The 13186-nt window shown below is 42.8% G+C and overlaps 1 protein-coding gene across 1 annotated transcript in view; it reads right to left on the reverse strand.

Annotated features, from left to right (window-relative positions):
* The window catches only part of LOC306735353 (ryanodine receptor 3), a gene marked incomplete at both ends in the record, with an annotated part of 100267 nt that overhangs the window by 75608 nt on the left and 11473 nt on the right, over positions 1–13186 (reverse strand). The window contains 2 exons of the mRNA XM_079216813.1: positions 2406–2510; positions 7348–7467. Of these exons, the coding sequence (XP_079072939.1) occupies positions 2406–2510; positions 7348–7467 (225 nt within the window). The remainder of the gene's footprint in view (positions 1–2405; positions 2511–7347; positions 7468–13186) is intronic.

The raw sequence follows: 13186 nt of genomic DNA on the forward strand, positions 1-13186 counted from the left end.
TCTCCTTAAAGTAGGGGTGGGTACAGCCACGAGCTAACACCTAGCTAGAGGACAAAGAGGAAGCAGTGATGGCAGAGACGATGAAACACGAGCCCTCCAATCAAACTGTTCATCGCTTCATTCACAGTTTAGTCGCTGGTGTAAACTGCGCTAGAGAGGGGTTGGCATTTGCACCAGTTATAAGTGTGTTGTCTTTGCAGGTCTTCTTCAGTCTCAGCACCTTCCGGCTAAAACACCCTGAACTACCAATTTCCTGCAGCCACTGTCTATTGATAAGCCCATCTGTTCAAAGACATATTGATTTCAGAGCCTCAGCCGAGACGTATTCAACCTCCATGTCCCCTTTAACGGTGCTTACTCTCGTGACATTTCAGTGCAGGCGAAGAATGATGAATAGAAAGACAATATTGAAAACAGATAAATGTGAGTAGAGAGAAAACAGTGTAGTAACACAATAAAAATGGTCGATCCAAGTTATCTAAGTCTCTGGGGTCTTTGATTCCGAGGCACAAAAGGAGAGAAAGATTATGCAACGGATTTTGGCGATGAGTAAATCTTCTAAGTAGTCTAATAAGAAAGTATGAAAAGCTTCAATATTAAAGTCCAACTGAAATCTTATTTAGTCATCTGTCTATAATCTTTCTGTAAATAGGGTTAAAAATAAAATGTTGTAATGGCCAAACTTATCTCAACGGTGCTGTGTCATCGCTGAGGAAAAAGTCTGGCTGCACCCATTATCATTCTGGGAAAGGGGAAAATCGCGCTGGCTTGTTTTTTATTTAATTTTATTAAACCAATCGTAATGGTTTTGGGTGGCCAAGTTGTCCATCTACTATTTAATTTCAGTTGGACTTTAAGTGTTATGTTTAGGCCTTAAAACGGTACTAATGCATGAGGAATGAGGCTGGACCCACAGTTAAATATGTCTTAACGGTGGTGTTTAATATTTTGAGCACCCTTTTTCTCTGCTGCGACTCATAATTCCCTGCCAGATAGCTCTTAAAATCCCCGCAGTGGCAGTGAAACCAATGGTCTTGACTTCTGTCATTCTGCTGCACTGACAGTCCACTGTGGCTGCAAAGCTCTAGCCCTGACAAATCAATTTATCTCAGAAGGCGAGTCAATGAATATGAGCCTCAACAACTGTAGATTTATGGACATTCTTACCATCATTAGCCATGTGGCATTAAAGGATGAAGTGGCTAACGCTGACTCAAAGTCAGCAAGGAATTTCTTTTTGACCACATCACTCATGATCATTTTCTGTCTTGTTGCAGAAATCTTGGTTTCAGCTGTTTGCATCCTCTCATAACATACATCAAGAGTGAGTGATTAAAATAAGACACTGTGACAAATTTGAATTTATCCTGCATGATGGAGTTTGCATGAAACAAATGATACCGCAATGAACATCTATCTGAATGCCCCTGAGGGCATGACTAATGTTAATCTGGCGCTAATCCAGCATCGGTGACGCTGTGGTTCTCCAGCAGTTGAAAGTAAGTTGTGTGAGAGCTTGTGTTTGCAGGGAACCTTATTGGAAGTCTATACAAACCTCCATTTGTCTCTGTCAGCTCGGCAGGAGCTCAGACACACATCTTCTTACCCAGTGTACACAAACCAATCCATACGATCATCAGTTATTTCAAAGCATTGGCTCTGGTGTTAGCCAAACCCACAATTTCTACCGATTTCTGATGTAAAGACAAATGTTCAGTGGTGACGTGTTTTATTAGGCAGTTGTGCTATGTGACGAATCTACTGCGCCATGCATTGGGGATGAGATGGGAATGGTATGAGTTGCGGACATACCCATCGGTCGGGGCCACGCGCCTATCATGCAGAAGATGGAGATTAAACACAGAAAGTAGAAGATAAAGAGGGGATAATTACACATCTGTCACAGCGGTGAGAAAGAGAGGCAAACACACTTGCAAGAAGACAACTAAAACAACATCAGGTGCAGAGATTACAGTGATGAATGAGTGTAGATTATCATAGTATTGATTGAAAAAAAGACAAATCTACAGTTGGCTGCTCTCTTTACTTAAAAAAAGTATATGTGCGTTAAATTATGCTGTTTTTCTCCATGCCTTGGTGTAAATCAAAATGGGCTAAAAGGCACACGACACTGTGAAAAGCTGCAGTAATGCCAGAGCATCTCCTTCATCCTCATTAATATTCATAGAGGCCCAGATCTCTACACAGCAGGGGTCCCAAGGCCACTGTAATGGGCCTATTAATCTCTTTATAGTGACTGAACAAGGTAAAAGTACTTAACTTTTCAAACGTGTAAAAAGGGTGGGACATACAGTACATGACTCAGAGATGGCTTGTGAAGTGTTGGAAGCATGGAGTGTTACATATCTGTGAATGTGTGTCAGCATGTGTTCACCATCACTCACCCCTTCACTGTTCTGTCCGCTCTTAGCCAGCATCTCCTGGAGGGCCCGTACTGACAGAGACTGCTCCAGCACGAAGGTACAGATGCACAGGTCTGGAGGAACATACTGCAACAACAGGCAAGTGGGTCTTGGGTTAAAAATGAACACAATTGTTAAAACCTATTTCATTTCATTTACGGCACTCAGTCCCCAATAAGTAGGACTCACAAAGGAATTTTGAAACTTTTCTTTCTTACGTCCCTGCATTGGTGGGAGTCTTGTGGAGCGGCTCTGACAGATGTAGTTAAAAGTAGCCCTGAAATTTTGGATTAATTTATTTCACTGAACCAATGTATGTCATGATCTCCAAATCTACGTAGCAGCCATTGCTACACAAAATGTCATGAATCAAAATGTGCGTCTGTTCCTCCTCATTCTCGTTGTCATCATCTGCTCACGAACTCACTGGCTTCCACTGCACATCAACTCAACCTGACGTCAGTGGCCTCCATGTTTACTTCTATACCACAGAGAGCCGCATGTGTCTTTGTTCTTTTACGAAAGAGGGTCATGTCAGGACCGTGACCAGTTCACACTGGAATCTGATAGTGGCCAGATTTAAAGAACAATGTGAACAGCCAAACAAAATATATGGATATGAGTAATCAGAATTGAGGTTTGCAGTGTGAACACTTATGAGGCCACCAACATTCAAAATTGCTCACTGCAGCATTAGAACTGTCTCAGCTCCTTTTGCTTCTTTTGGGAAGCAGTGAGAACATGCTGCAAAAACAACACTGGCATCTACAGTATGTACTGTATAGCCTCAGCTAAAGTGTGACCCCAAAAAGTTAAGAATATAATATGACAGCAGTTGACTCAGAAAAAACTCACTTATATTGGCCCAAAATGCTCCCTCTATAACCAAAGCAGCATTAATGAAATGATAACCAGAGCCACCTGTCTTACCTCCCATCAATACTGATTGTGATTTAGTATGTAAAGAACTTTTTGCTGCATAAGCAAAACATCCACATACAGCCAGAAAAATGAAGAGTGCTTCCTGATTCCACAGGGATATTCTGATTAGATGCCCACTCATAAAACCTGTGCTGACTGCTGCACTTTTACTGCACTTGAACCAAGTTAGTCTTAAGCAAGTGGGTGATATTCATTAAAAGGTACTTTAAAATCAGATTAAAAGGTCTCAGGTCAGTCTGCGCTCAGATAAGAAGGCCAAACTGGGACAGGAGGGGATAGGGGCGACTCACTGACAGAATGAGGGAAGTAGGGATGAAGATATTTTGGGGAGTGGCTACAAGATAAATGATATCAACCTAAACACCCACCCCGGCCTCCTTATGGAGTGTCTCGACTCCTCCCAAACTGGTTCAGGTAAATCTAGCCTCATTTGCAAACTTCACACAACCCAGTTTCAGAGTGAAGTTTCAATAGATTTAAAGTCAGGACGAGACTAAAATGACCACTACCGCGCACGGCCATAGCAATCTGAGTTGAACTGTAGATGCTGCAGGCAGGACAGTGAAAATGACTGTGGAAGACTTGATTTATGGCGACATGCCAGTGTGTTGGAATCCAACAGTAGAGCTTCCAGATTCTTTCATTGGCCGACCGCACTCATTCCCGCCACAATCAGTTAATTTAGACATCAACTTGAGGGGTTTATCTGGAGTTATTCTGAGAGATGTAATGAATATATTTTGCATCCAGTCTCATTCATGCTGTTGTTGTCCAGACATGCAGAGGAACACTCAGCAAGCCCATAAATGCACGAATAGACATTTTGAGAAATACATGTATTTTTTTCTTGCAGAGAGTTTGATGAGAAGATACTCGATTACATTTCATATTAACAATGGACTTTTAACTAGAAAGGTATTGCTCACAGTGATGAACCCACAGAGAAGTATCACCTGACTGTGCAGTTCCCCTTCAGCTCTACTGCTTGACAGCAACCCTCAGCCCATTGAAAGGCTCTAAACAGACTGTACGGTACCTGCACAGCACCATGCGGCAGACAGACACAGCTAGCGAGGAAAATCTAGTGGCTGAAATGTCAGATATTTTCCTCATCTGTTAGTGGAGACCAAAACAGCTGAAAAGAGTGAACAATGGATTTGATTTTGTCACGTGGCCAGAAGCATGAGTCCAAATAGAAGCAATGTGTCTCGTAGCAGCTATGTGTGTAAATAGTTAGCATCTGTTGATAATGTTTGTATTGTCCACGGCTTGTTTTCTGCTCACTGCCACTAAGTGGTAAAAAACTGTTTTGTAGCTTTAGGTTAATGTAAAGCTACAGCCAGGAATCGGTTAGCTTAGCTTAGCATGAAGACTGGAAGCCGGGGAAACAGCTAGCCTGCTGTCACAGAGTAACAACAGAAATTGCCTACTAGCATCTCTAAAAACATTCACAACACATCAGTATTGTGAATGTTATATCTCTGCCGTTATGTCTGGAGTCACAGCTGTTTGCGTGGCCACCTCACTTTGCCAGGCCAAAAAACAATAGTCCACTCATAAAACCACAACGTACACTTATATTACATTACTTACAATTATTTCTCTTTTCGTAAGGATGACAAAAACAAGATACAACTTGTTGGACATAGATAAGTGGTATCACACTTTCAACAGGAAACCGAGAGTGTATTTCCCAAAAAGTAAAACTATTCACACATAAATGTACAACACCTGCACATCCTCCCCCTACAATCTGTGTACAACACATGTTCAGCGTTCTCTTTGGATTGGGAATGCCTCTACACTGACTAGCCTTCCCTTTAGCACTGTCAGTGTAGAGAAATCATAATAAAGGGCCTGGTAAGAAGCAATCTGACCCCATCCTCATCTCTCTGGATGACTAACAGCTGACCTTTGCTCTCCGCAGGCGCAGGGCTGTAACAGTTGGTGGGGAGGGGAGCGCCTGGAGAGAGCGAGGCAGTTCAATGAAGGTCCAGAAGAGCTGGTAGGAATGATGAGCCCTGTCCTCTTACAAGGCAGAGAAGGGAGAGCGCTTTGCAGCAGCTTTGCCATGCCTGACGTTTGGTTTACGAACCAAACAAACATAGCCTGATGGTGGGCAGGGAGAATGGGAGTCTTTATGTGTCTCCACAGAGAGGGTCAAGAAGGGTTAAAGCTGATTGCCCTGAAGAGCTGACCTCGTTCTCTGCCACTCCTTTTCAGCTTAATTGGAGGAGCTGCTAAACCTGTTATCTCAAGCGGCAAAGACAGGAGCCAAACCAGATGATTTGAAAATAACTCATCAGTACTCCGTTTTGATTCACATACTGTACACACAACAGTCACAGCATCACTGTCTACTATGCTCTGTGGGCATCTACCCTCCAGTGATCATAATATTGAGTCGCTGACAGACGAGAGCTGCTGGTCGTATATTACGTTCAACCAGCTTCTCACAGGCTGAGCTGATTGATGTTGCCCTTTAAACTGTGCACACTCTAAATCAACCTCATCCGGTGGTCCTGGTTCTAGGCCCCATTACTAGACTAGTTCACCAAGGAAAGAGGGTTCCTATGCAGGGGTCCAGGCCCACTTCTAAATTGCCATCTTGGGTTTTTACACCTCTCTCCATTGTTGATCCCAAAGGTGGGTGATGCCTTTTCAAAAAAATGAAAATGCTGGCAATGAAGACAAAGTGTTAGATAGGGAGAACATCCATCACACCTGTCAGGTGTAATTACCATCCAATATGGGGTGAAAGCATCACCTCTCTCTGCGCACAATACCCCCCCACCCCAGCATACTCACACACACACACACACACACACACACACACACTCGTTGTGAGAGCTGTTTGAGGGCATGAGGGGGTGGTTGAAAGGAGACAAGATACTAAATGCCAGAAGTACATGGAGCTTTTATTGCTTCTTCTTCCAGTCTCCTTTCCTTGGAAAACATCCTTGTATCTCTCACATGTTTACACTTGGATTATATAATTATAATTGGATTATAATTAAAAGACAATCAATGCGGAAAAAGCCCATTAGGCCTGCTGTCAACAGGCTTTGCTATGGGGAAACATGTATTGTATTGTTGCTCTGCATCTTAACAGATAAGATGAAGAGCAACAAGGGCCGAAGAAAGGTAAGAGGGGCCTGGGATTGTTACAATTCTCTCCAACAGCCAATCATCATTCAGATATTTCTGCCTACCATCACTGACATGTTAAATAAAACAGGCAAAAGGCTGAGAATGTGCTTTATCAATTTTGATGATTTCTTCTGCAGTACTGCAATTAGGTGGCAAACAATTAAATTAAAAACTGTCATAGCTACAATGTTGCACTTGTGCGTCAGCAAATGCTTGAGCAGCTACAACTACTGCTCAGCTGCAATAAAGCTGAAGGCAATTAGATCCAACAAAAGCTCTGTTTATGAAATATGCCATCAAACACGTCCAGGGGCGTCATTTCTGTGAATTATCATCCGACGGCTGGCCCACTGAGATGCCACGTCGTCCCTGCACCCTTGGCAGAAAAGCTCCTAAAGAAGACTGCGGCGTGTGTGTGTGTGTGTGTGTGTGTGTGTGTGTGTGTGTGTGTGTGTGTGTGTGTGTGTGTGTGTGTGTGTGTGTGTGTGTGTGAGCTTTAATGGCATGCTGAGCTGCCTTTCTGTGCATCTCTGCTTGGCTTCACTGAATCTTTGCCGGACCTTAACAAGGATGAACTAAATGGATGTCTGGTTGCCATGGAGCTCCCATCCTGGGTGAATGCATCAGCTAATGCGGTTCACTTTCCTGCAAACTTCTTCATGTGACGTTTATATATTCTGTATGTGTGTGTTTGTGTGTGAACATGTCATGGATTATGTAACTGCAGAGGAAACGAGTCCAACATGAAGGAGAGGATTTTTTTACATCAATGTTTCACAGATCAGAGAGAAACAAACAAGTACAGGTGCAACAGTGGAGTCTGTGTGCCTACCTTGGCCTCAGACGTTGGCTCCAGGTAACACAGCCGGTTGCCCAGCCCCTCAGCAGCCAGGCAGAACTTGCGATTCTCCTTCTGGATGCAGGCCACGCACTGGAGCACCACTTCATCATCCTGTCGAGACAAAACGGACTTCAGTCTGAGGGTCTGTGCATGTAGACTGTGCGAGTGTGTGCGTCGTGTCCCGAGAGAACCCCACTTCACCCACGCACACGCACACGCCCGCCCTCGTTCATTGATCAGGGGAGACTTTTGTGCCTTATAAGTGTTTTGTCTCTGGTCGTTTCCCACCACAGTGGTGGAGGAACAACAGGAGAGTCAAAATATAACCATACAACGGGAAGCATCTTACAGTGTCACTAAGGACTTAAAAAAAATGGATTCATTTCTGAATGTTTCTGAGGATCAACAAACTTTCACATGGGATAATAAGCATACCATATACTGTATTAAAACTAAACAGATTGCACCACAACCAGTTAATTTGAATAACTAATATACAGAAAATGACTAATTGGATGAATTTCCTGTTTAAACGTGATGATCAAACAGAGACTTTGAGTCGACAGAATCTCCCTTAGGCTGTTTACTCTGATTATACACAAATGAGCAAATTGATTGGAGCTTTACACGTTTAAAAAGAACAGAATGATCTATGTGAATTAATTAATGTATGTATGTATGTAAAAGAGCGACATTAACTTGTCTTTTGATGTTGCATTAGTAATTAGCATGAAATAACATCTGCATATATTCGTATGTCTATATTTGTTATAATTCAACCCTGCAGTAAGTACCACAAAAAGCAAAATAACGCTAAGATAGGAATATGAAAATGCTCTTGTATGAGATCCAATATTAGCATCAGCACAGCCGTTGACATAAGGAAAAAGAGGGACTATGTAAATGTGAAAAAAATCAAATAAATAAACAATTCAACTCTTCAATGCTGATGAGCCACAGGGGTATTTCTGTAAATTGTAGCAATTAAATACGTCAGCAAAGGCAGGTGTGGAGAAATCCCCCCCGCCCTCCCCTATGCATTCTTTTGAGAGAACAGCTGAAAAACAAACATCTGATGCTGCTGTTGTGTAAATGGCTTGATTATGTTTATAGTGCTGGCCCTGTAAACGCAGAATTGGAAACAGTTACTCTTCACGATAGCAGAGCAAGCGGAAATCTGCTGATACGGGCTGCTCGAGGATGGGGAGCTTCTGCACAATGGCCAGCTGCATTATTTAATGTAAGGGGGATTGTGCTGAGAGCAGAGTGCAGCAGCAGTAGTAGTAACAGCAAAGCACTCCATTATAATGTTGCATGATGCACGAGAGAAATAAAGATGACTAGCTTACTTGTCTCTGGATGCGTCTTTAGATGAGTGCATAGTTCTGTTTTGAACATGTGTGTGTTTAGAAGCACGTCACGAAAATCAATATGAGCCTCAAGGCCCTCAGAACGCACGCATGACACTTTTTTTTTTTGTTCATGCTCGAGTGTGTCACAGATGTGGTTCAGGGAGAGGTTCCAATGCAAAGCCTTTGTCTATGTATATAAAGTATTGTGTGCAGCGATAACGGGTTGAGGTTATGCCGTGTTCAAGGCATAGCTGAGTTATTGTAATAATCAGTTTCCCACATGTAAATAGCATTTGCGCTATTCCACATAACTTCCAAGTTATGACTCTCAAACTGAAATATGGTGTTGTATTCTCAATAAACAGCATTTTTATCCCCACACGACAAACTCTGTAATCACACAACAGTCTTAATGCCGTGAACACTCACAACTCACATCTCTACCGTTCATTTCATATGACATGAACCCAGCATTAGGGATTAGCTTGGACTTAGATAAGGGAAATAGATAAGGAAACAGATTTATTCTTTGAAAGAAAAAAAAATGGACTGGAAATTAAATAAGCAGTAAAAAAAAAAAAAAAAAGACTTAATTGAGATAACACTGACAGGCTGGAATTGTTTGTGCCATTCATGGGTCTGTTATGGGAAAGACTTTGGATGATGCTAACAGTCTTGGATCAATATGAAAATGTTATTCATCACAGATGCGGACTGAAATGAAAAGCCCTCTATGGTAAATCAACACTTGGGTGAGCTGGAACATGCAATCAGTCTCCCTGTTGAGAGAGCGAGCACAGGGTTGATTTGGCCAATATAAGGACCGTATTGATCCCTGCATCGCAATCCTCCCTGTCTGAGTGCCAAGACGCGCGCACACACGCACACACACACACACAAACACACGAGCATCTCCTCTGTCTAGCCGCCGCCGAGCCCTTTACCACCGTCTCACCCACGCACTGAAGTATAATTACCTATCTGATATTGTGTCTCTCCGTCTCTTCCCCTCTCCGTCACCGACCCTTCTTACTCACTCCCCCTGTTGCACCTGGCTGCTACAGAGGAGGCGGGGGCACTCACTGCTATCAATCATTCATAAAGTGAGGCACTAAGTGATGTCAGTCAGACTGCAAGGAAAGAAGATGCACTCCTCAATCTGGAGATGTGTCACTTTACAAAATCTGAAGAACACATCAGACTTTAGGGGATTCTGCTATTTTTGGCTGACTGAATGCACAGATTTCAGCAGCAACAATGAGAAAGTGCTGTATCAAAAGCCAAAGAGGAACTGGAACTTTCTGGCCCTGTCAGAGGTAAGGAAACCCCAATTCTCACTTTTGTAATAATGCAAATTACCTCAAATATGGAGTACAGCTAACGTTATTACGCATTATGCTGATGTTTAGCATGCATAACATGTACCTTGTGCACCATCTTAGTTTAGCATGTATTCATCTACATCTAAAAGCTAAGCAAGGCTGTCAATGAGATTGTATTGAAGTGCAGAAGCTAGCAGAACAACGGGCCAGCCGACATGGGATGTTAGGGCATTAGTCTCTATAGATTAAAGAAAACAATAACTCTTCAGCTGTCCTTAAACAATGTGATGAGTGAGCAGAGTCTCCAAGGGCACCTTGAGATTGTGAGATTACATTTCATTACACAATTTCATCATAATACTCCCTCTTTCATACAGTGCTCTCTCACTATTATGCCTTTGTTCTGTGTAGATCCATTTGTCACTGTGTGTGTGTGTGTGTGTGTGTGTGTGTGTGTGTGTGTGTGTGTGTGTGTGTGTGTGTGTGTGTGTGTGTGTGTGTGTGTGTGTGCGTGTGCAACAATAGCGTAAGACTCCTCTGAGACTTGTGTGAGTAACGCTGGCGCATATGGATGAGCCGGCCGTGATGACGAGCCCCGTTATTTTCTTGGTTTCAACCAATCACCGCTCTTCTGGTGGGGAATAATGACATTGGTGCAGATTTCTGCATAGTGACAGCTCGGCACACCAAAGGTCTCCTCAACAAGGCTGCAGTAAACCAATCAACCAATGAATGCAGGCGGAGATTGAAGACACTTTCTGCTGGAAACCGACAAAGTCCTGCCAGTGCTGCCCTACAGGCCTGACCTTGTAATGTTGCTGGCATGGACTTATAAACCGACTGCTCCTAAATAAATTATCATCATTGACGATAGTGAGGAGTGATTACAGAGTTTATAGGCATGTAATGGGTTGTTATGTAATGGATAGTGAAAAAATGAAATACTGGCATAAGCCCTCTTATAAGTGTGCAATTATTTAAATAGCATTCCCTTGTCTCTCCAGTTCAGTTTTTCTATGAATGTATGCATGCAAAGTTGTTGATTCCAGCACTCCAGACGACACATATGAAAGGTCCAGGGTTTGTGCAGTGTAACATATTCTAAAGTACTGAAGTAAGTAGATGCAGTCTGAACCAAAGCATCAGAGTATCTGAGCAGGTAGTGTAGTGTATGCCCTCAGCTTATGGAGAGACTCTTACCACCTTATCGTGCCCTGAGCAGGGCTGCATCGCTTTGGAAAAGTACATCCTGGAGGTGCTACAAAAGTACTGTAAAGCTGGAGGCACAAAATATCATACAGACACCAACAAGCTGGAAACCAAGAGAGGAAAACAGGAATTCATCCCTGTTTTTGAGGAATGTGAGTCTGGGCGTGATGGCAACTGAATTGCTCCGGTATTTCATGTGTTGCTTCAATGCCTCCCATAAGGCTTGTATCCCAACTGCTTGCACTATGTTACACCCAGCACTCATGACATTACCGTTGCTCTTTTTCTTTCATGCAAGATATTCCACCTCAAGTTGTAAGCATCCTTGCTAGGGCTGTGCGGTATAGCGGTTTAACCGGTGTACCGGTTTCAAATTTCCATACGGTATGAATTCTTCCTAGGGCGCCTCCCTAATATAATGGTAGGGGAAACACTGGAGTTTATAAAGAAAGAAGTTAAGAAGAAATTGCCATTGCTTAGTTTGCCCCATCAAAGAAAGGCTCCAATCCTGCAGCTGCATTAGCTTTCTGCTCCCTGCCTCGCTCTTTGAGGTCATATTTGTTGGGTCATCTTCAGCTTTAGCCTGCACCAAAGTCTCAACAGCAAACTGATCTGAGGGTGGCACCAAACGGCGGAGGTTGAAGGGTATATGGCAGCCAAGGGCGAGAGGAGAATAAGGGAAAGAGGAATAGAAAAAAGCAGGTAGAGTGTTAGAAAAGATCCTGCGAGCAAAACCGATGCAGCGCACACACACACACACACACACACACACACGGCACTTGCCTTTGTCCCCGTGTAACACCGCTCTACGGTGCGCTGGCTAATGATTCTCCATCATCACCTGCCAGTCAACGCTGCACAGAGGCCGGCTCACGCACCGAGACTTTGTTCTGGACAGATTGATACAGCTGGTCGCACACTGCAGAACAAAATACAGCTGGGCAGTTGTTTCAACTCCTACATGCTTTCAATACCGCCTTGTCTTGCTCCTCTCGCACCCACTCACACAGAGTATGTACAGAAAAGAGACCAGATGTTTTCCAGGCCTATTGGAAGGCTCTTCACAGCAGTAACAGGGGAGGAGAGGAGCAGACTGCAGACCGGATCAAACTGTGTTTGTCGCCTACCACATTCCTTTCTTGCCATTGTTTTCTACAGTTAGACTGTACTCCTATATGGTAAGAATTATCAGAATTCAAAAGGATGTAGACTCTGTAACCGGTTGCTCCAGCATCAGTTCCCGAGCCCCTTACAATGTAAGTGTTTACTAAGTGGACGTTCACTCATCACGTTGTTGCTAACTGAACCGGCTAACTGAACCAACAGCAGCTTGCTAATATATGACCTGTTAAGGGGTAATGTGAAATATTAAATAACACATTTGACCTGATACTTGAACAAATGCTGATTTCAAATTTCCTTTCATAAAGCTAACACAAGATACCTGAAATTACAAACCTTTGATAATAACGTTTTGCTAAATTACCAAATAACATTGTGTGATTGGATATTTCACTCTCTTACAATACTGCATTACGCTGTTAACTCTGAAGAACATATTTCCTCATGCATGCGTATATAAATATCACACAGTAATAAAGTTTAAAATAACCCTCTAAATGTATTTTTGGCAGTTACAAATTATACAAATTATGACGCTCCAGTGACTTCCTGTTTATAAAGTTGATAGCTTTTAATCGGACGGGGATACAGATGTTTCCTAGTAAGTCATGTACACATAACTTGCGTCTTCACTCGCTAAGACATTACTTAAATATGAATGGTACAAACCGATTTTAGAAAAATCTTGTTTGAAAAGTTACGAAGAAGTTAAGGACGTTACACAACCTTACTGATGGATTTATGAATAGCTGTATTCATACTGTAGTTGCTAATGAGGATGGAATAGCACCAACTCTTGGACTGAAACTATCTGCATGACAATAA

This window comes from Taurulus bubalis (genome assembly GCF_910589615.1).
Source record: "Taurulus bubalis genome assembly, chromosome: 4".
Classification (NCBI taxonomy): domain Eukaryota; kingdom Metazoa; phylum Chordata; class Actinopteri; order Perciformes; family Cottidae; genus Taurulus; species Taurulus bubalis.